Here is a 25,227-nt window from a genome sequence, read left to right on the forward strand (position 1 = left end):
GTCTTGTAATTACCACAATATCTAAGTGCTCTTTAAGTCAATGTACTGAGAAAGGTGGTGTTTGAGTATTTGGCTCTGCCATTTTTTACTGATTGTCTTTTTTAAATATTTCCAATTTGAAACATCTTAGATGTTATAAAATTATGAAAAAAATTGATAGAATTCCTTTCAGTGGAATTAAAACTGTTTATACAATGTCAAACCAAAAAATCTTATTTGTTATAATTTAATGTTATTTTTTTAACCAAAAAAACTATTAGTTTGTCAATTTCTTTTGAACTTTTTCAATATTTCTGTTAATATAATCATTAGTATCAATTTTAGGAAGTTTCATTTCATGCCTAGGTCAGTTACAGTTTTTGGTAAAAGCAAGTTTTAGATATTATCTATTATATATATAAATAATTTACTTACCCATTTTAATTTTAATGAAATAAAATGTTATTTTTCCTCTGATATTGCACATGTATGTTCAGCAATTTCTCATGCCATCACTAAGGAATTCCTTCTTATTGTCTCTGTTAAAATAGAAATTATTGCTAGTGTTGTTATAAAACACATTCTTGTTACCAATCTCTTCTTTTTTGTTGTAAGTACTATAATGTGTTTGTTTTCTTGAATATGAAATATAAAATGTCATTAGTTTCTGGTAACTTTACGATATTGGCAAGATACTATGTCTTATCTTAAAAGACTTTTGTGAATCCAGGCTCTGGTTTTTACATATTTATAAGACTTTGATAAAATCTAATCTTTTCAATAATGTGCAACTATTTTGCAATAATAACTTAGATGAAATATGAGATTACAGACTTAAATCATCCCTCTTATTTTGTTGATTTACTTCATGCTGATTCTTTTTCTCTTCATAAGCAAATTAATGATGAAAGAAAACAATACGAAGGATATTAGGCATGATATGACAAATGAATTGGTGGCAGTAAATTTCAAAGAGTATTAATAAATACACTTTGAACAAGTATGAAAAGGTATAGCTTCTTAAGAATTATAGTGTGTGATATACAAGAAAAATTCTGTGTGAAATTTGGTTAGATAATCTAGAATGAGATAATTAGAATATGTAGAAAAACTGTGTAATGATGGAATCTTAAAACAGTTTGAATTTGAAAGAAATATTTGCTACAAAAAGAACCAGATGTTTATAGAATAAATGAAAGATCAATGAAATATTACTTGATAATACTTTCAAATTAATAAAAGAATATATAGAAATAATTTTAAAAATTGTGATGGCTAATGTAAATAGATATTTATGCTGATAAATATTTGTATACAATTTATATTTATTATTAAGTTTTTCTTATTATTAGTAATAATAATTTTTGAATTTTTAAGGGGGTGTGAAAGATCAGATATAAACAAACATATATTAATTCATGAAGAACCAAAGCATATTTGTGATTTATGTGGAAAAACATTTCGGCATATAAAAAATAAAGAATTACATTTGAAAAGGTAAGTTTTTTCTAATTATTTTAGTTTTTCATATTTTTTTAATTAGAAAAAAGCAGTGATTTTATTTAAATAAATAAAAGAATACTGTAGTGCCATGTTTCCATTTTGTTAATTTATAGTTATTTAAAATACTGTATTTTTCAAATAGGGAATGTTGGTATTTATAGTCTGCCACATTAGCATATGCTGCTGCTGCTGCCACTGCAGATAATTTTTAATTGCTGCACATGTATGCATTGAACATCAAGTATTAAGCATGGTATATTATTTTGTTGTCAAATTGGGTTTATGGCAAAATAAGAGTGCCTAGAAGTTAAATACTGTAATGTATAGATGTCGAAATAGATGGTTGTCTTTTGGCAAAACAATTTGAAATTTCTTGTCAAATTTAAAATATCAGCTGTTTGACCAGTGGACGATTAATCTCTATCTATTGATTTCTGTTGTTTAATATTATCAGGTATTCAGAAAATACTGTCTGATTTTTTGGCTTGCTTTTAAAAATTGAAAGTAATTGATATTTTGCAGTGTTTTATACGAAATTTTACATGCTTAATAATTGATGTGTACTCTTTAATAATTCTCCTATAATTTCTATCAGAGTACAATTTTGAAGCATATAAGCCCTTAATAATGAAGATGAAAAAAGAAGAAATGCATTTACTTTTCTTGCATGAGTTCAAACTCAGTCATAATGCTTCCCAAACAGTTGCCAATATCAACAGAGCATGGGAAGAAGGGTCCACAAGTGATTGGACAATACAGAGGTGGTTTTAGAAATTCCATAGTGGCAATGAGAACCTTGAAGATAAAGAAGGTAGAGGATGCCATACGCTCTTGACAATGAACTTTTTAAAATAATTTTGAAGAAAATCCACATCTAAATATCAGAGAAATGTCTGAGGCACTTGATGTCAGTACTTCAATGATGTCCAACCATCTGATGCAAATTGGTAAGGTGAAAAAAAAAAGCTTGATAAACAGGTTGCACATGATGGCATTGCCAGGATGACATTGCAGAAACTCAATGACTGGAATATGAGACTTTACCACATCCTTCATATTTTTTCAACCTTTCACCCACTGACTACCATTTTTTCTAGCATCTAGACACTTTTTTAAGCAACAAAACTTTCAAGAACAAAGAAGCTGGATTCAAATATTTCTTAGCATCAAAGCCAGTGGATTTTTATTGACAAGGCATAAATGATCTTGTTTATCAATGGCAGAGATGCATAGATGTTCAGGGATCATACTTTGACTAATTTTAACATATGTAGTGTTAAATTTTTCAAGAATAAATATTTGTTTCTGAAATTGGCAGTATTTTTTGAACAACCTAATATAAACTTTATGTCAAACAGTGTTACAAAATGGCAATTTTTTTCAGAAAAATTAATTACATATAAATTAATTGCTGAAAATATATTTCAAATAATTACTAAATTATTGATTGTTACATCGTTTACTGAAAAATTTTTCATGAAATAATTGATTGCCTGATCCTAGAAAAGAATTAGGGAGTGATTTTTGATGAAGTTCAATAAGTCTTTAACTGTTAAATATTTTGAAATAGGATATAAGTTTAAATTTATTTATTTATTTAACTGAATAATTAATACAATTATAATTATTTAAAATGAAAGAGATGACAACATACTCAAGGATCTTTTTCAGATAGGTTTTTAACAGTAGTAAATTGTAACCTGAAAAAAAGTAGTGCTTTAACATTTTAAATTAGTATTGATTATTTTTTTTATAGCATACAGTATAGGTTATTAATAATTTTAAATTTATTAAATGATGAGATTTCTTTTATGTAATCTTTAAGTTCCAATGTTTTTTTTTTCCCTTGCCAAACTGGAGATTGAGTCTCCTAATAATTTACATTACAGAAGAATAAAATAATATTTTCTCCTGATTATATAGATATTGTTTTTGATGAATTAAGAAACAGCTTTGCAATATAATTCAACTTGTTATTGAATTTATAATGCTGTAATTAGGCAGTAAGAGTTGTTTTATGTATAAATGTTTAATAATATTTTTTTTTGTGGATATTATAAAGAAACTACAGAATCAGTATAATTCAATCCATATTAATTCTGTAAAAATTGATTAAGCTTTACATGCAGTTTATTCAAAATATATTTGGGAACCAATCTTGAGACAATGGAAAGCAAAATTTTATATTCATATAAAATTTTGGTTTCCATATAAATATGATATAGGCATTTTATTCCTTGACACAATATGTAACAACTTTTTGTTATATCCATAAATTTTGATGTTTGATTTGAGAGATGGTCTACATGACTATTCCATCTGAACTTGTTATCTGTATGGACCCCTAAGTATTTCTGATGACTAATTCTTTATTAATTCATATCTGTAATTCTTCTTTTCCAGCAGGATTATTTTTATTAATAAATAAAAGGTAATTGCTTTGTTTGTATTGATGTTAAAGTTATTTGTTAGAAAATACTCATAAACTATTAAGTTGATGATTTGACTGTTTCAAGAGAATTAAGTTTATGATCTGAATAAGTCAAAACAATGTTACAGCACATGCTATTATATTTTGTAGAAACAAGTGAAATATATCATTTATGTGTTTTTTTAAATGAAATTGGCCCTAAAACATACTGATCCTGGAACTTTTATCTCAGTTATAAAATTACCAGAAACTGCATTATTTTCACATAATATTTTTTGTATTTTACAAGGACCTTATCCATTTTAAAACAAACTTGCAGGGACCAATGAAATAATTTTTATCTTCATAATATCAATATGAACACTATCAAAAACCTTCAAAAGCCTTAGTTAAGTTTATGAAGAGGCCATGTATATTACATTAGAGCCATCAAGACCTTCATTTACAGTTTGCTTATAATGTAATATGGCATCAAGGGTTGAAATATTTTTTTAACACATTGATTTTGATGTATGATGTCATAATTATGAATTAATATATTAAACCTTTTATGAAATGCGTAAAACTTTAGCTACAATTGATACAATGATAATTGGCTGATTATTAATATCTGTATGATAACCTTTTTTCATAAATTTGAATTAAAAGATTATGTTGTAAACAGTTAGGAAAAATTCTACACTTCAAAGATGTATTAATCAAAAACAATATAAAGGTGAAGCAATTGTATCAGAAACAGATTTTAAAATATTATCATTCATAATATTTCCTATATCTGGTTTGGTATTTTTACCTCCATTGTGATATTAGACATTTGTAGAAGCATATTCTTTTCTAAAACAAATGTTTTGTAGATTAAAATCTGTATTTCATTTATTAATATGTGAATGGGTCAAAAATCTCATATTTTTATAATTATCTGGAAAAGCTTAGTGGAAATTTCATCTTGACAAGGGTACCATTATAGGAAATTCATTAATGCTTATATCATTTATCATAATGTCACTTCATTGCTTTATCATATCTATAGATAACTTGTCTGTTACTTTCCAACAGTCAGTAGAATTGTTAACTTTACGAATAGTTCTTCATAATACATATATTTTTCATTACATAAGTTCTTCCATACTTGTTGAGAAAGCTGTCTTATTTCTGAAAAATAAATATTTTGAATTCCATCATTCATGTTAGTTTTTCTTAATTTTGCAGAAAACAATTTTTTCTTATTAATCAAGAGGCTTGTTTCACAAGATACAAATTTCTTAAGAATGCCTTTTTTGGTAAGTATTTATTTATAAAAATCGGCAACACATCAAAAAGGAAATCAGCAGATTCATTGATAGTCAAATTATAATTATAATATACAGAATCTGTAATCCTATGAAAAGCATGCTTCTAATGCATGATGTATTAACTGAATTGAACAATCATTTATTCATCACCTTCATTTAATACAATAATTCTTCATTAATTTATTATTGAGATTTATAGAATCAGAGGGAGGTGGTCTGAAATAAATTCTTTTTACTAAGAATTTCATTTTATTTGAGTCTGTAAGTTTGAAATTAAGCAAAGAATAAGTAATTATATTCATATCTTGTAGATTGTCTAAATCTGTCAATATTGTCAGTTTTTTTTTTAAAGAGAAACATAATTTGACAAGTTAATGGTATTGTACAGTACATCTTGTCTAAATAGATTAATGTTAAAATCTCTATTATTATTAATTTTAATTTTTTATAATCCTTATACTGATAATTTGATATAACTTAAATATTATTAAGAGATATACTATAGTTAGTGGATGGAGATCTGTATATTGCTAAAATCATATATATATATATTTTTTTTGTTTAAAGTATAAAGTACTTTGCCATGCTTGTTTAGTAGTAGTTCAATAGTTATGTATATGATATGTCTATAGTATCCATCAATTGAGGGAACTAAATTTAGATTATTAGTCCATATTTCAACAATAGTTATGAAATTCAATGTAATTGAGAATTGATGAATATCATATTTTATATTTATAAATAATTTCTATTTATGCTTATAGCATTGCAATAAAATGTGAAAAACTGGATGTGGAAATACAGTAGAGCATCGATTATCTGACCCTCGATTAACCGACTTATCGGTTAACCGACCGCATTCTAGTCGGCAAATTTAAATGTCCACTAGTGATGTGGTGCTACAATATTTGGTTATGTCTTGGCTACTTTAATATTATTTTTGTTAAATTTTTGCATGTTTTAGCTGGCAGCACTGGCTCAACCATGAAAGGGAGGCTAGTATTTAAATCATGTCTAATACACTATACTAATAATGTATTTTTTCATACTTTTTGGTTATCTGACTTTTCAGTTATCTGACCAACCCCAGTCCCCAATTAAGTCAGATAATCGATACTCTACTGTAATTAGTTTTTTGTTGAGAATCAATGTGTCTTCCATTTTCAAAAAATACATTCAGAGTTAAAATTCAAGCCCAAAGAATGTTCGACATATTTTAGCATATATAAATCTGTGCTTTGTCCAAGTGATTTGAATTGTTTGCTTTTTAATAGTCAAAGGTTATAAAATATATAATATAGCTATAATAAGGATAGAATAAGGAATTATCTTTCAAATAGATTCTATAATGTTTATTAATTATACCAAAAATATCTGTTAATAGTACTATTTTATTTGTTCTGATCTTATTCATGAGCTTTTGCTTCAAAATTGATGAATCTAATCTAACAATCAATCACAGGCAATATTTTGTTAAATGATGCTATTTTATTATTAACATGATAAACATTAATCATACAAGATCTGAATCAATATAAGAAGAAATTTGTAATTACAGACATTAGCAGATTTTTGTGTAATCGTTACAGGAATACTATTAACTTCCAGATAGCAATTTTTTTGTTTGTTCAATATCTCTAACTTAATGTTTGATTATGCTCATCTCCAACAATTTTTTTTGTTTTCCTCTTTTAATGAATTCAATACAAAAGTAGTTTGTCATTATTAATTTCTATTAGTTTTAATATTTCTTCAGCAACAAATTTGGCATAAAGAAAATGAATTAATTTCTTAATTTGTCTCTTTGAATTGAATAGCTTTTTTTTTCTTATTAAGTTATTTTGTTAATTATGTTTGGCTCAGACAATATTAATGACATTGGAGTGGAAATTGGTTGATCTGTCATCTTAGTATTGTTGAAAATATTTTTGTCACAAATTATGACACTCACTGATAGTATATCTTGAAGAAATGGAAGATAGAATGGAGTAATACTAAAGTTTTCATTATCATACTTTCTTTTTTTTACATTTGATGCAATTTCAGTCTTCTTATCTTTTTTATAATTAGTTCTCACAACACCAAAACAATCACAATAAGGTTGCCTTCTTCACAAAGTATATTTTAAGTGTTCCCCTTTATTAACTCTTCAAGAAAAAAAGAGCAACTAGACATAACAGATCAAGTCATTAAATATGGTTACTTCTAATTGGGTTATTTCAAACTGGTTTTTACTTTTAAGTTGTTATCATGGGAATTTTAAGCTTTAAAAATATCAATAAAATTTAAAATTAATCATTAACAGGGTTAAGATGATATTTATATTTTACAAAACAAAATTATTGATAAAGAAGATAAGAAAATTTTTTTCAACATTCTTTTGAATATGTTACGAGGTAAATTCTAAATATCTAATTTTAAAAAGTTTCTATCAGCAATATAATAATTACACATTCTAAAAATGCTTCTGCTTAAAAATTAATATGACTCCATAAATAGGAGAGCATCAAGAAGTAATGCCTCATTTTTTGAACTATTAGAGTTACTATGAATATCCATGTATGTATGATGTTATAAAGGTATCTTTACCCTTCTAATGTATGCTGTTGTTTTTCGTATTGAGCAATTACAACCACGAATATGAGATTGAAACAAAGAGTCATCAAGTTACTAATCAAAGAGGATTGTGCATCTAAGGAAATCCATAATTAGCTGAAGAATGTTTATGGGATGCTGTAGTGGAAATTAGCAATATGTGGTGTTGAATGAAGGTTCAAGAAGGAGAAATCAAAATTGCAGATAAATCAAGAAATGGCATTTGTTGACATCAGTCAGCAATGAGGATCAACATACTGATGAGTTGGTTTGAAAAGACAGAACACCAAAATCCAGGACAGACACATAAAGACATTCATTCCATACAGCACTATTATGATAATATCACTTGTATTATTTGCATTATATCACTTGTATTATTTGCATTATATCACTTGTATTATTGTTCATAATCCAGATGATTGCCAAAATGAAGTAATGTATGGGACCTCATCCACCATACACACCTGATTTGACACCTTTTGGATTTCTACTTGTTTGGGCCAATGAAAGATAGTATATACGGTTATAGATTTGAAGACTTACTTGTTAGAAGAAGTTAAATCATCTGTAATGTCTTGGATCTGGGAACAAATTCTTGAATTTTTCCAAACTAGATAGGTTTGATGATTGCTTAAATTCATTTCTTTTAGTCTCTGCCTTGTTTTTTTTAGAAATAGGTTTTTTTTAGTTATTTCACTCTATTTGTTAGTTAACGTTTTAGCTGAATTTTTCTAGAACTTTCAAAACTCTTCCGTCTTTATAGTATAACGTGGTTTTCCTGATCTTTTTTGCACATCCGTTTTTCCAGTTTTTTTGTATTTTTTAATGATTCTATCCATGGTAGATTTGTGACATTCAATTAACTTACTTATTTGTGAGTTGGAAACACTTTTTAAGTGTTTTTTAATAATTAACTCTCATATTTTTTTCAATTGGTTTACAATTAGGAGCCATAGCTATATTTAAATAAATTTTAATTCTAACAAGTCCAATATGCAAAATACTTCTGCTAATGCGAGTTATTAAAACACAATAATTATTTTCTATATAATATATCAAACTGTTATAATTTCATCAAAGTTGCAAGACTTGTCTGTTTTCCGGTGTTGCTGGATTTTTGTCCATGACATGTTCTTTACTTTTTTTGTATTGCACTGTGAAAATAATTATTTCATAATAAAATTTGTGGTCTTTTAAAACAAAAAGAATGTCTCTTCCTATTTCATTAATAATTATAATATAAATTTGATTAGATGTTCTTATTTATGTGGCAACTTCAGTAACTTTTACTGAAATTAAAACAAAAAAAAAACAATTACTTGTTGCAGGACTTGTCCCATGGTTGTATAGCTATTAACTTAGTTGTTATAATGATTTTTGTAAAATAAGTTTTATTGAAACATAAAATAAAATTTTAAAAAAGAATAGTTTTTCTGATGAATTTATATTTTATTTTTTTGAAATTGGGTAAAAAGTAGCTCTAGAATACATTTATAAAATTATAATTATATGATATATCTTATTACAAAAGATGATTGAATAATCGTTAAGTATGCATATGAAGAAGTATTTTTATTTAACAATTAGTCTAAATCAACAAGACACATATATGTATACATACGGGCTTATCACACCAGTGAATTCATTAATTAATCTCATTCACTAATGTGATAAGTCCGTATGTATACATATATGTGTCTTGTTGATTTAGACTAATTGTTAAATAGTATTAAGGGCTAAAAGCGATATAGTATTCCAAAGTATTTTTATATTTTTGAACTGATTAATTATCAAAACATTCCATAATTGTTGAGCTAATTAATTAATTTCATGATTACAGAATATAAATAACAGATAAGCATCTGTTTGAATTTTTAATGATTTGTAAATTTGAAGCAATTAAATTTTCACATATATGAAAAATATCTGAGTTTGAGTTGGATTTGTATCCACAATTTGAATTTTTGATTCAGATAATCTCTTATAATTTTCATTTATTTATTTAGATATATATATATATTGATTAGACATTGCTAAATTTTGGTATATTGTATTATATTTTAATTTTGTTATTGATTTTTCAGGCATAAAGGTCAAAGAGATTATAAATGTGGAGTTTGTGACTTTTATGGCTATACGTTTACTGATATTCGGAAACATATCGAAAGGAGACATTCTGATTCAAAGACGTTAATTTGTACAAAATGTGGTCAAGCTTTTAAAACTGAAGCTTTAATGAAGGTAATTTTAACTTATTAAAGAATTAGAATATATTGCTTCAGATCGATCTAAAATGAACTCTCTAAGAGTATGATTATTAAATTTACAACTATGAAATTACATTTCTACATTCAAATGAACATAATTTTATTAAAATGACTGTGATTTTTGCATGGTTTTAATAGACTTTACAGGATTTAAAATTTCTGGTTGTTTGGGTATTCAAAATTTTTATTTGGACTGATGTATGTACTTTTGAAGTTGTCCAATGAACAACCTCATTAATTTTCTTGTTTTTTTCATAACTCATTTGTACTTTGGACATATTTTATCCTGTTAAATAGTAATAAGAACATTTTTAGTAAGAATAGTAATAATATTTTTAGTAAGAATATCAAACATAATTAAATAACTTACAGCCATAAAACATAAAAACTGTTTAACATACATTAATTTTATAACTATGCTATAGTTATGCTGTGAAGCTTAAAAAGATAATTTAGAATTGTTAAAGCATTACTCAATTTTATAGGTAAGTAAAAAGATAAATTCATTTATAAGAGATAAATCAAATCAATGAAAATAAAAAAGCTTAGCAAAACATGTAGATTAGGAGATTCAAAATAAACTTGTTTAGAAATTTAAAACAGAATAATGCAATTTTATAGTCTTCATAATATCAGTATTTTATTTTTAATGTGAAAAGTAAGTCAAGAGAAAAATAAGACTCCATACTCTTAACAGTCTGTTTAATAGAAGATCGGACTGATCTCCTTTATGGCAATCACTTTTACAATACATAAAAATTGATAAAAATGACTCCATGGGATTCTAAGAATATATGCCTCAATTCATTTAAAAATATGTCTATTAAAATCCAAAGAATGTTCAATTGAAAAAGTTAGTTTAAGAAGTATATACAGTAAGTTAAGTTCATGGACCTGTGTTTTGAGATATACAAAAGAAAACTGTGCTACATCCAAAGTATATGACATTAAATTTTTGCTGGTTGCCCACAGTTAGAGCTCAAATAGAGGAGTTCTGTCTCGCAAAATGTATCTAGTAGGACAAATGTCAATGCAGTTGTGACACCCAAAACCCTAAAAATGTCATAAGCAAGGGTTTCAGTCAATCTTAACACACTTTTGATTCAATGTTATGAACTTTTAGTCAAAGTATTCTTATACAAAATGTGTTTGTGATTCTTCTAAAGAACTAATAAATCAGTGAAACTTGCATGTTTTGGATTAAACAATACTCCAAATGGAACAGTTATGCCTTTGAGATCAAACTGGTAACATTATGGTGAATTATCTAATTCTGACTATATAGAGAAAATTGCAAAAAAGTAATAATATTGTACCATTAAAATAAATAGTTTCTTAGTTATTTATTCAATAAATGTAATTAAATAGAAAATATGAAGAAAACTGAGGTTAAATATGGGTGCATTGAAGAATTTTTAAATAGAGAAGAAAGAATTTCTTATTTGAAAATCTGACAACATTGCTCACTATACAACAGAATAGTATCCAGGGACTTGTATCCTTCATATACTGCCATTTTCTTGCAAGCATTTAAGAAGGGTACATGGAAATATGGAGATGCGTAGACATATACCTTTATTCTCACACTTGTAAGCTTTGAATGCTTGTGACAGCCCACAATTAGATGTGATGTATATTACTATAGTTCAAACAGATGGGGATGTATGCACAGAGGATAAAATCACCAGCCATTTATGGGCATTTGAACCAACATCTTCAATTATTTGTTTTTCTTTTCAAATTAAAATCTTTGTTACTCATAATATTGCTCAAATATTATACTATTTTAAATGAAAACATCAATAAGTAAGCAAATATACTTTTTCTTTTCTTTATTTGTTTCTAACATTTATTTATAGAATATTTGTTACATATTAATTTTATATCAATTCTAAAAAAGACATATTGTCAATGGCAGTTTGAAAGTCTCCTATTACTAGAAGTATAACTTTTGCTGCAAAATTAAATCTGAATCATCTTTATCGTCTTTATAAACAGAGCAGAAAGGAAACTGCTATAGAACAATAGTAGACACAGTTGATGTCTCATCTTCAGTATCTCTTGAATGTGAAAATATACAGATTATATCAAAGTGAACTTGATATTGTTCTCTGTTTCTAAACTCAAATGTTTCTTGAAGATTGTTTATTGTTAAGTGGGAAGGAAGTTGAGCAGAGATTGCTATTGTCAGTCCTACAGAGCTGTGGTTCTCAATCTGTTGTCTGCGGAACACAGGTGCTCTGTGAAGCCACTTCAAGTGTTCTGCAAAAAATCAAATATACAATTAAAAATTGTTGCAAAAGAAATATCAATACAATATAAAATAATTTTTGTATGGGAATGTAATCAGCAAATGCCAATGTCGTCATTTACTAGATCGAGTACACTTTATTACAAAAAGGTTCGCCACCCTGCTTTAAAGCTGATGTATTGTAAGCGTTCCATGGAAAAAAATGTCAAAGTTTAGTGTTCCCCGACTTCAAAAAGATTGAGAACCACTGCTACAGAGTATAAGTTGACAGAACAAGTTGGCAATTACATTGATAAATTGGAAACCATTGCTTTGTGGAAAAATATTTACTATTGGAAAATTGATAGTTATTTACTGTTTTAAGTTTGATATGAACAATTGTTATAAAGCTCTCAGTATGTTTAAATGTTACCAAAAAATCTGTGTATGTCACAAGTTTATTTCTAGTATGGATATATTTTGGACATGCAAATTGGAATTGTGTTTATATTATGTATTGAGTTAACTGCAAATTTTTCAATTGTTATTTCAGTCATTTTAATTTCTCTTTCAAAATATTTTAATACATATAGAATTGAATAGAATAAATAAAATTATTTATTATTATTCCATCTAATCATTTAGAAAGATTTAAAAACTTGAATAAATATTGTAATAGAATTCATGTCTATGGTCATCATTGTAAAGGTGATCTCATATAAATTGAACAATGCCAATTTCTGCTTAGTGTGGATGAGTCTTGAACATGATGCTAAATTACCCGATGCAAAATTATTGGACTTTTATTATTATGTATATTATTATAAGAGTAAGAATTTTCATTCTTATGAATAATTAGAAGATATATCAAACAGAAATAAATTTCTGTAATAATTAGAAATAACCACAACTGAATAGCAAACATAAAACTCTCCATTTGATTAAATTCATGGAAATTACAATTATTTGTTTCTATTTTCTGAAGAATTCCAGATGTATTAATTAATTAAATAATTGAGTACCAATTTAAAATTAGTTGCTACTTATAAATTTTCAACCTGAAAATGAAAAAATAAAAATCCAGACATTTTGACAAGAAAAAATTATAATAATATCCAATATTTAATTAAAATATAAGCTGTAATTTAATATATTTTTAAATTTTACTGCTAACGTTGTCAGTTAATAAAGTTTAAAAAAAAATTTTTTTTTTGTATTTAGGATCATCAGAAAAGCAAACAGTGTGAAGCTTATATAATAGAACAAAATAATAATAGTAATGAGACGGAAGCAACTTTGATAGAGGTTCCTGAAGCTAATAACAATATATCATTACCGGATATAAATCCGCCGGATCAACACAACTTTGATGTTACTCAAAATGATATTGTCTCAGAAGGTAAAGAAGATAATATATGTAATTGAACAAATAAATTTGCTATTGTGTGTGTATATGTAATAAATGTTTTCATATCTGCACACTTAATTTTTAGCAGATGTTTATTTTTATAAATAAATGTAAATGAAACAGTGCTAAAGACTTTTTATTTTGCATAAATTTACATTTTTTAATATGTAACATAAATAATTTTTCTTTAAAGTAGGACAGGGAGAGATAGCGACCATTCGACTTCCTGATGGAACGATAGCCACCATCAATACTCTTACTAATGAGGATGGTCAAATAGTCATCAGCGGTGTAAATCCCTCTGGATTTTTTGACCAGAACGGACAGTTAACAATTGTTTCTAGACCAGATGGCATTGACTCAGGGGTAAGATTTTTTTTATAATCTTTATATTATTTAATAAATTAATATTTAAGTGAATTTACATGTTAAATAAATATTAAAATTGTTTGTTTATTTAAATTTTAAAATGAAAATTCTATATTGAACATTTTTTACAATTATAACTCGGATCCAAAGAGAGATATAGTGATCCCATAGATTTATACCTTCACAAATTTTATACTTTTCTTATTAGAAGATAATTGATTTTTCACACCAGGTAGAAATCACATTTTGACATAATTAATTTACTATTACAGTTACTATTATGCCATCTCGTTAAGTTTAATAAACTTAATGACATGATGTTGTGATAAAGCACATGGTTGAAACATGCTCGCTTTACGACTGAGTTCCATTCTGATGACTACATCGTTAAGCGAATTGGTCGCTAAATGAGGAGCATGCACCGGGAATATAGGATTGTTGTAAAATTATACAAATTATGCAACAAACTTCAAATTTATTCATAAAAAGACTATTATAGTATGCTATTAGCCTATTATAGTACTATAAGACAATTATAATATGTGTATTAGCCTATTATAGTACGCTTAGTGTGCATGTCACCATTCGCCACTGATCGACACTTAAGCTGAGAAAGGGGATTCCCCGAATTGCAGGTCGAAACTCGATAGGTCGTAAGTGCGAGTGGTCGTTAAGCAGATAGGTCATAAAGTGAGGAGTACCTGTATTACAAAAAGACCTAAAACCTAAAAACTAAATAGATGATACTGAATAGTTAAGTCACTGAATTAATGTTAATGCAGTTGAGATGACAAACATTTTTTTCTTTTTTGTCACTGACCACTGAGACCTCTATAAATGAGAATTTTTATACTGTTTGTCATTAATTCAGTGACTTAACTATTTACAAAAAGCCACCACTTGTGTATTTACAATAATAATGATTATTCTGAACAAATACTAATTAATGCTGCAATATTTCTTAATAGTTTTTAAAGAATACAGAAACTTGTTAAAAATATATATCATTATTTATTTTAACATTTGTATAACTATTTATTGTCTACAATTCTTTTATTTACAAATTTATTATCTTTTATATACATTTACAATACCAGTTTGCAGAAATAATTATTCTAAATTTTTGTAAATCATATCTTCTGCTTATGATTTGTTATCCAATGGTTGGGTTACAATAATATAGTGAAATTTTTTATTATAAATTAAATAATCAATTATTATCAGTTTAAAGTAAAGTTAAATATTTTACTTACTTTATTTTTGATTATATTGTAATAATAATAATTTCATTTTATAAAAATCTTCCTAATTAATAATCACAAATTGTTTGGTAATGTCAGATATGATTATAAATGAGATTTGTATGTTAAGAATATTTCATGAAACCTGATTTATTTATCATCATCATCATCTTATTACATACAATAAGTTTATTATGTAATTAATCTTTTTTAATAAGGATTGGTATTTGTTAGTTTTTTAACAACCACAAATTGAAAGTATAGAGAAAATCAAAATTCCAGATCATTTAAATATTGAATATAATTTATCTGAAATTGAGTTTTTACAATTAATTGTTCTCGTTTTTATGTAAATGTATTACTAATATACATCTTTATTCTACAGATAACATTTGTTACTACGGATTCAAGTGTCGGAGATTCCTCGACTCAGAAAATGAGCATAGACGGTATAGACCTGAGCAACAACTCCATTAACGTATTACCGACCCAGAACGGGGACATCCAATTTGAAAGTTCTCAGATAATGCTGGAAGGCGACACACTTTCCCTTCACGGCATCACTAAACACAAGATAGCCCAATTTCAGATTGAAGAACCTTCCTGAAACAGTTTACATTGTTTATGGTTTAAAATCAACTTTTGTATTTCAATGGATCAAATCCAACAGAACAATTTATAATTAAGAAATGTATTTTCATTTAGGACAGATCCCATATTTAATACACTTTGCTCTGGTCGAATTATTTATCCATCCTAAACAGAAAATCACATCTTTATAGAAATTGTATAAATCATAAAATTTCATTGCTCATTATTAATATGCTGTTAATAATTTTGTAAATATTCATCTTCATCCAATAACATAACTTACAATTGAAATAAATTATATACCAAATAAAATATAAATATTTTATTTACATTTGATTTTTTTAAAAAAGGAATTGCATAATAAATCCTTGAAAATTGTAAATTTGTAAAGTATTTTTAGTTGAATGAAGTTTGATAAAAGTTTAAAAGATTATTTATGTTGAAGTGTAGTTTATTAAGAGTAAGAGATTCTCAAATAGAATAACAACAATAATAATAAAAATAATAAAGAGAGAAAATATAAATCAAACGTCTTTATTCGTGAAATAGAGAATTAACTAACTAGTTGATTAAGGAAGAGTGATTTTTATTGCTGATATTCTTATCATTAAGAATAAAATCAGGAAAGACTTAAGTTATTTAAAACTGAATTATTTTATTGTTGAACACCTTTAAATATTTCAAATTTCTTAACATTTTAAGACTAATCTAAATTATGTTTAAGGAAATGAAATTTAGTTAATTTTAAAGATTAAAGAGACGAAATTAAGAAGATTTTATGTAAGTTTTAAAGATTATTTTTTTAAAAAGAACACTTTCAAGTGTGAAACTTGTCCTAAATTATTTCTTTTAATAATTGAAGGAATAAGTCTTCTGTCAGAAAAGAAAAGAAAGAAAAAAGGAATTGAAATATTTAAATGAATTCTTTCTGCCTTAAGTCATTTTATTTCGGTTGTTTGCAATCATGGACTGCCTTTTCAATGATGCAAAATCAACTCCTCCTCATCTTCAAATCCATTCTGCAGTTTGATTAGAAAATGATGTGATGCTGTTAATTAGGAGAGACAAAGATTGTGGCTACTGTTGCACTTTATGCAACAATACACATCCTCATTGCGTCTTATTATCTCCACAAAATTAATTTCCTAGTCCAGTTAACCTATACAGAAACGCCCATTTCCGTTTAGCAAATTTAACCCTTTAATTACTGTTACGTAATGAAATCGTCATCCCTTAGTTTAAAAAAATCTCAAGGTGTCCATCCTATAATGAAAATTTTAAATAATGTGAAAAACAAAAAAATACTTTGTTTAGATTTTTAAAACTAGATTTAAAAAATTGATAGATGCTAATTTTGATAATAAAAATTCAAAAATAAGTAGTAGAGGAGTGAATTTTTGAATGATTTTTAAAAAATGCCTCTTATTTTTACCGCTAGATGGCGATGGGTGCGCATAATGGCCTTAATTACGACGGATTTTTTTTTTAATTAATAAATTATCAATACTTTTTGTCTTTTATAATTGCATGTAGTCAGTCTAGACTTTTTAGAAAATTTTTTGATGATATTTTTCATGAAATATACATTAAACGTGTGTATTTTTTCGAAGAAATTGAAATTTGATGATACTTCGTGGATCTGGTAGCAAATATTGAAATTGAAAACAAAATTTGCACATTGATACTAGCGATAAAATATTTTTAGACGGGATAAGAGTCAATTCAATTTTTCTCACGTTTTATACAATATAAAACCACAAGAAATAAAGAAAGCGTTTTTGTTTTTTGAACATATTGATAAATCTCTAGTCAAAATCCTGTTGATATCCTGCAAGAAGCAAAGTTTACATTTTATTTTTTCTATTAACCGAGATAATTACATATTTTATAAATACGTGACTCTAATCCTACTTTTTAAAATTAAGTAGTTTCAAAAAAAAACCTCTTAGCAATTTACTTAATTATTTTTTGGAATAGAATTGCTTGTCATCTTCACATGACAATTTTCTAGATAATCTTTTAGTACTAAGAGGATCTAAAAGTGTTTTATTCTTACATATTTTAAATTAATTTTATTAAAAACCTTCATTAAAACTTAAATTATGAAAAAAATCAGAATTAAAATACAAAATGTTGATCTATATAGAATTTTTTTTTTACATTATCCATAAAAGCCATGTGTACTGTACATTATGTTCCAAGTATCTAAGAAAAATTAATCTTGAGAAATTGCATCTTGAATGAAATTTGAAAATGGCGGCGGCATAGAAAGTTTTTTAAATTTCCAAAAAAAAATATATATATTATTTACAGATGAAAGAGGGGAGAAGAATTTGTTTTCAGTTGATGAAAAGGGATATATCACGAGTTATTTTTCTTGCCTTTGAAAGACCTAAGCTTTTGCTATCTACAGAATTATTTATTTTTCTAGAAGGCAGTTTGGAATTTATCATCGGAAACTGATTCGTATTTATTTTTATGATGTCACTTAGACTTATAGCCGAATCTATATAATAATTCCCCCTTTTGGAAGATAAGAGTATGAAAAAGTAAAATTTATGTGCATTTTTACATACCGTTTAACACATTTTCTCCGATTTAGGGGCTTTTTTTTGAATTAGCTACATCAAAAGAATTCTTTTACGTTGTTCCATACTTGTTTACGTTGTTCCAGAATTCTATCGCTTCCACGTCATCATTATCAATTTGTGCAGTTGCTGCTCCGTTTTGCGTACACAAAGTACACGTTTTCTTTGAGAAATTTGATATATATATATATATTTTTTTTTTCTCTGATTTTTCTTTTAATTTTTGAAAAATAGATGAATATCCATTTCGTTGTTTTAAGAGCAAATTAAGGAATCTTTTAGGAGAATCGGGTGTTTTTGAAGTTGCAAATCTCAAATTGAATTTTTTATGATTTAAAATGGATACTTTTTTCAGAAAAGTGGAAAAATTTAATCTTATTATTATTTGATCCTTTATACCTAAAAAGGTTTGTAAAATATTTAAATTTTTATTATTAAAGTGATTAATTTTTAATGAAAATCTTAAAAATTTAAATTTATTTTTGTTTTTTTTTTAGATCTACAACTTTCGATGTAATCAAAATTTCAAAAAAATTTGAAAGGATTTAATTATTTTTCTTTGTTTTTCTATTATAATTAAATTTTAAATTTTAATTGTAATTAAATATTTTAATTTTAATTGATATATATACGTTTTAAATTAACAGAACAGAACGAAAAATAAAATTTGTTTTTTCTTGAAAAGAAACAAAAGTGCACAAAGTTACTTTTTTATTTTGCTTTACGGCCTTTATATACTTTAAAGGGAATATAACACAACAAATTACATAGCACACGGGTTAAAATGAATGGATTAACACAGCACGTGTTTCCAAAAGAATTCCGCCTTTGGAAGGTTACATTGTGGAGTTGGAAATATATATTTATCAAACATATATTATCTATAATGTCCACAATGTAGTGTCGATGCCCAAAACAACAGGGCTCCGTCTACACCAAGTTCGGCTTTTCTTCTTCCTCTTCTTCAAAAATAACCTGCAAACGGCATTTTACTTTCCCCATTTCTGAAAGAGTCCCGGTCTCTGACATCGACAGTTGGTTCCCCAGAGGTTGCAGCGACATGAAGAGTTGAAACAACAATCATTTGGCCTATTGTCGCAGAAACCACCGCGTCTGATGCAACTTCTCCTATAGAAAAATAAATATAACACTCGTACAAAGGTCTTCTTTTTTTATAAATCTTATTTATTTATTTAATAATAAAACGTTAATTATAGTTTATTTAAGTTGCTTCTTTTTGTTATATAAATAAATTGGATTGGTAGTGAATAGGAGTGATGCATTTCTCCAGTTGACGTTTCCTTGCCATTTTATTGGAAAGTCTCCTGTTTACGGCTGGAGGAAACTTTAGAAAACTATGTTTAAATTGCTTTACGTCGTGTCGATCGAAACAGTAAACTATGCGAATGAAAATTTATCTACATCTTCAACAAGTAGACAGGTATTTTTTAATAATAGAAGAATCTGGCTATATTTACAACCAGAATCTCCATTATTAAAAATCGACTCTATAAAAGAATGCTTTCTATATAATACGACTTCCCAACCTTTAAATTATCTACCCCAACGATCGCGAACTACCGGTTGAGAAATTCGACTATATCTATTTATTTAACAATTTATACGCCGTATAACAATACTTCGCAACCGGTAGGTCGCGGTTCCCGGTAGATCGCGAACTACCTGTTGGAAATCTAGGTTAAATTCTTAACTGAAAATGTATTTTACTTGATAATTTAAACTTACTTTCTAGTGTAGAGTAAGTATCGAGTCAGTCCATCGTTGTAGTCGTCTAGAGAGTTATCTGTAATTTGAAATACGAAAGAGAAAATTAATTTTCAATTAGGAATAGTAACTCTTCTACTTTATAATTGAAACTTCTTATTCATCTCTCTGCTAATCTGGCAATTTCTTAACAGAGATTAGGTAAGTTAATAGAATTTTAAACTTACCAGATCCATAATATGGAGTACTTAAAGACGAACAAATCAACAGGCAGAAGACCAACATTAACAAAGTCAAGTTCATGTTTTCTGTCGAGAAATATTTTCTGATTAGTTAATTTAGTAGAAGAGAATCTTGTTTTCGAAGAATAAATCTCTTTTAATTACAGAGTAAAGTAAGGGGGGTGGACGATGATAGAAGAATATCTTAAAATTCGTCATTTGTCTTTATTAGTGTCTGAAAACGTTGGTATTTCTAGGAAAATACTTTTAAAAGAATGCCGTTAAATCTGATTTTTCTATAAAATAGCGTGAGGTTTTTTGATGTTTTATCCAAAAAAGCACACTTCATCAATCAAGATCAATCTTTCAAATGCTTCTCGGCAATCATCCGCGGATCGATATTTTATAAAGAATTGTGCCTTTAAATTTGCCATTTTTTTGAAAGAAATTGTGTTTTTTACAATAACAATTTCAAATTTTCAATTTTCATTAACAGAAATTTAATTCCAGAAAAGTTTACTAAATTTGAAATTTAATTTTTTTTAAATTGAAATTTGAAATTTGATTTTCTAAATTCTAAAAAAAACCCAAAAGAATTTTTAAAAATTGTTTTAACTTGCGGACTTTTTGGGATGGACTTTTAATTAATAAAACGCAGCACCGTCGAATTAACAATATTTCGAAAGGGAAATTAAACAATTTTTCTGTCATAAATGAATTTTTTAGATTGTATTTTTTTAGATAATAAAGCACGTGATAAGTATTTACTTTCCGGAAATTATTCCTCATCATCATCTAGAAAAATAAGCACGTGAACAAACTCTACAATTACATTCCATTTCTAAAAACTCGAAAATTAATCTAGATACTTTCTAAAAATCTAATATCGATTTCTATTAATGGTAACGTTATTTCCAATCACGCTATAATAGAACATAATTGTAAATTAACAAACTATTTTCAGGTAGGTGTGATTTATACTAGAAACCTTTTTAATAATTAAAGAATTTTACGTGTAGGTGTATCACGTGGGAGTTTATGTCTGTACAAAATAAAAAAAAAAGAGAGATACACTCACACACATGCATCACCCGCAAACATCATTAATATTTTAGATATGGAAATTTTATTCAGTTTTATTACGAAAAAAGGTAATAACCGAAGGCTACGAGAGTTTTTTAAATTGTATAAATGTCCATTTAAATTGCGTTTTATGCGAATATAAAATAGAATAATTTAGGTTCTATGGAAGAATGTAACGTAGATACAAAGAATATAAATTTAATTCGGTTGTACTGAAATATTCGTTAAGTCGAAATCATTAATACTATGTTTACTATATGCCGCTAACGATGTTCTTCACATCTATGCTTTTAACACTACATACATTAAATCTAAACTGCTTAATTTACATCATTTAAAGCTGTATCTATGCCGTTTAAAACTATACTCATTAAGCCAAACTCGTAGCCGGTTTTACGTGTAAGATAAGTAAGCTATAGCTCAGTAACTGGCGTTACGAGGGGCCTCGTTCTATTCTCAGTTTATGCATATGTATGTCCATTATTATTTGGTTTAGAGAAAAGGGGCCTTTTGTATGTCATAGCTTAGGGCCACAACAAGTCTAAATCCGCTGCCTACATTCAATAAAATTAAGTTTACTAGCTTTATACCGCTATTCTCTTTAAGTGTATATTTATTAAATTAAAGCTGTGTTTATTAACTTTATGAACATTTAAGTTCATTAAAGTTTTAGAGGCATATCATCTTTTGCTAAGTGACTTTTAAAGCCCCTCGAGACGACCAGGCCCTAGGCGTGTGCCTAGTATACCTATTGGATAAACCCTATAAAATTATTAATTTTAAAGGGTTTAGACCGGTTTTAACCTATTTACTAATTCTATACCCTTTAAGTCTATGTTTACTGTGCAATTTTCATTAATCCGATGTCTTTTAAAACTATTTTTGTTAAGTCTACATTCTTTAAAATTACGTTCATTAAGGTCAATATTTATATTTTTCGACACCAGGGGGAATATGTGCGGTTAAGTCGAAGGGAAGATAAATCTTTAATGAAGGTAGAACGAAAGAAAATGCACGAGTGAATATCTTTCTCAATAATATAGTTAATAATACTTCAGACACGATTGGTTAAACATCGATTAGACTTTAAAACTTGCAAACTAAGTCAATGCATTCATTTCTCTTAATTCCAATGATTATCTGAAGCAGAAAGTTGGAGAAATTGTCACCGACTTTAAACATTTAATTAGAAGAATGCCGTTAGACACTATAAACACATTAAATTATAATTAATGAGTAAGTTTACTTCAGAATATTATAATATTCTGTAACATATTTTGTACATTCTAAAATAATATTTTTATAGCTCAAACGGGAAAAATATCGTTTATTCCTCGGTGTTCTGGAGAATATTTTACTGTTTTCTGAACATTGTTTTCAATTTCTATCCAAGAAAGCAGTGAGGGGAGTTAGGAAAGTTTAATACCAATCCCAGACTATTACTATTCTTGTGAGGAGATGCGGCACCTGAGCACAAGAGAACGCTTTCACTCCATTCAATTTTCATTCGACACAACTTTTAGGCTTGAACAATAGTTTCTTAGAAGATGGAACAGCTGTTATCACTTCTCGACTTTCCTCAGTGGACTCATGAATTTAAATATAAACTGAATCCTTCTCGCTCTTTATATACTTTTGTTTCCATTCTAATTGGAGGTTGTAAGTTATATATTTAATCCTCAAAAATTGAATATATACCTCGTATATATATCAAGATGAGGTGTAATAAAGAGAATTTATGTCTTTATCCTCTAGTATATAAATCAATTTTTATAAATTTAATTTTATTAATTTTAAAAAAGAAGAAATGTGCCGTTTTTAGGTTGATTTTTACATATTTTTTATTAAAAAAATATATGAAAAAAATGTCTAGATTTATTTTAAAAACTAAAAATCTGTTTTGATTACTTCGGTATCGTTGCTAATAGAGTATTTTCTTAGTAAACGTGACGTGTATTGTAGTATTGATGGATTATTCTATCAGATGTTAACCAGATGAATAATCTTTCCATAGTCACTACCATTTCTTCATTCTGCAGTTGTCTTACTTAACATATGGTAAGTCTATATTTGAATTAATGGGGAGCAATTCCGGCAAGTAATACATAAAACAGTAACATATCGGGGGTGGAACCGATATACGATTGTTTAACGCAATTTCTCTGAGAAAATCTACTAAACTGCCAATTTAAATCATTAATTATCTATAGTTTATTCTATATTAAAGTGGAGTAAATGTAAAGAAACAGAATATACCAATAAATTATTTTTTTATATATTTTTAAAAATTAGTCTCCTAGTAAACATTCGGACAGTTTGACGTCATCGAACTTTGTCGATAGAGGATTGTCACGTAAACGATCAAATATACCTTAAAATATCCATTAAAAAGTGCCTGTTTCTGCTTAAGATCATGCCATAAATCTGTAATTTAATTATTTGTAAACGAAGAGGAACAACAAGTTTAACATCCTTTAAGTGCGCTGGCTACGTTCTGAATCTTAATTCTTAATTATCTTCTGGTTTGTATAAGTTAATACTCAGTTGAAATTAATTAGATTATTAATGCAAACCTTTGTTTTTGATTTTAATTACATTTGTCTAACAATTCATAAGAATAATCGAGTTATTCCGGAGCAACACCATACGATTTTCAAGACACCAGCAGCAAAATTGTAAGCGAATTATTCAAATATCCTATATAAATTAGAGAATTTTAGATGCTATTTTTGAAAATTTATCTAATATATTATAGTTTTAACAATAGAAAATTCATATAGTTTACTTGGGTATCATCTAATCGATATTTAGTAAATTTACAGGTTGTTGTTTTTGTTCTTTGATCCGCCGGCTTTTTTTAGATTAGATCAAAGATACGTTGGTCTTTTTAGATAAACTTTAACTCTTTTTTTTTGTTTTTTCTCCTCAAAAATTGCGGCAACATCTAGCGAATTAGATAAGAGAAACATTGTAAGAATGTCAATAGGTCTACATCAGATTGATTCTATTAAATATACAAGGAAAGTAGGCAATCTACTTATCTACCTGATCACAGTAAAAGATTAAAAGTGAGTAGAAGTATGGAATTTAAGAAAAGGAATAATTTATAGATCTACCTCCCACCTGTTTTTGGAAAATCTTTATGATGATGATCTGTATCGAAGAGCAAAGTACCAGTTTCTGCTGCGCCTTTCTCTGATGAATAACCACGTTTTATAGAGAAGGTTCACTACAGTACTTGCGCAATAACAGCAATCGATACCTTGCAACCTTGGAAATATCATTTGTAATTCGTGTAAAAACTTAATTTGTGGACAATTTTTTCTATTTAAACTTCCAAAAAAGCGCATCTACGACCGCTCGTCTAAGCCCGTTTTCGTGTGGCATCTGTACATTTAAAGCACCCCAACAATATCGCGAGTTGTTTTTTGATTAAATTATGTTTATAAAATTCTAAATTATGTTTCAATCAACTTGCCACATCTAAATCTACGTATAATTTTAAAAAAACTTTAGAAAAATTACAAAATATTTCGATTTCTTTGATGTGCCACACGTTTAAATAAACATGAATTTCTCGATTCAAATTTTTGTGCTTTTAAGCGTGGATCAATATCAAAATTTACAGGTATTTATGGATATTTACGCGCATTTTTAGAAATAAATTTTTTTTAGAATACTTTATTTTATAATCTCTAAAA

General features: G+C 27.1%; 2 protein-coding genes across 3 annotated transcripts in view; one reads left to right on the plus strand and one right to left on the minus strand.

The window, feature by feature from the left end:
* Positions 1 to 16,342, plus strand: part of LOC136972760 (uncharacterized) — a 44,229-nt gene extending 27,887 nt beyond the window's left edge. The window contains exons 12-16 of one of the 2 annotated variants that reach the window (XM_067267387.1): positions 1,357 to 1,476; positions 9,888 to 10,044; positions 13,522 to 13,699; positions 13,902 to 14,074; positions 15,704 to 16,342. In XM_067267387.1, the coding sequence (XP_067123488.1) occupies positions 1,357 to 1,476; positions 9,888 to 10,044; positions 13,522 to 13,699; positions 13,902 to 14,074; positions 15,704 to 15,925 (850 nt within the window). In that variant the 3' untranslated portion in view covers positions 15,926 to 16,342. The remainder of the gene's footprint in view (positions 1 to 1,356; positions 1,477 to 9,887; positions 10,045 to 13,521; positions 13,700 to 13,901; positions 14,075 to 15,703) is intronic. The other variant, XM_067267388.1, reaches the window with a different exon arrangement.
* A 2,849-nt stretch (positions 16,343 to 19,191) lies between these two features.
* Positions 19,192 to 24,776, minus strand: LOC136972809 (U8-agatoxin-Ao1a-like). The gene is made up of 4 exons (XM_067267448.1): positions 24,650 to 24,776; positions 20,450 to 20,530; positions 20,244 to 20,301; positions 19,192 to 19,625 (listed from the first exon to the last, which is right to left on the minus strand). Exons 2-4 carry the CDS (start codon positions 20,523 to 20,525, stop codon positions 19,487 to 19,489), a joined length of 273 nt encoding a protein of 90 aa, XP_067123549.1. The 5' UTR covers positions 20,526 to 20,530; positions 24,650 to 24,776; the 3' UTR covers positions 19,192 to 19,486.
* Positions 24,777 to 25,227: the final 451 nt, after the last annotated feature.

This window comes from Centruroides vittatus, unplaced genomic scaffold (genome assembly GCF_030686945.1).
Source record: "Centruroides vittatus isolate TY-2023 unplaced genomic scaffold, ASM3068694v2 contig_301, whole genome shotgun sequence".
Taxonomy (NCBI): domain Eukaryota; kingdom Metazoa; phylum Arthropoda; class Arachnida; order Scorpiones; family Buthidae; genus Centruroides; species Centruroides vittatus.

What these genes read in the sequence shown, in the direction of transcription:
- LOC136972809 (XM_067267448.1), bottom strand. Translation starts at nt 20,525, where the DNA reads ATGAACTTGACTTTGTTAATGTTGGTCTTCTGCCTGTTGATTTGTTCG. An exon ending in TACTCCATATTATGGATCTG is followed by an intron (nt 20,302 to 20,449) that starts GTAAGTTTAAAA and finishes TTCAAATTACAG; the next exon opens with ATAACTCTCTAGACGACTAC. An exon ending in TACTTACTCTACACTAGAAA is followed by an intron (nt 19,626 to 20,243) that starts GTAAGTTTAAAT and finishes ATTTTTCTATAG; the next exon opens with GAGAAGTTGCATCAGACGCG.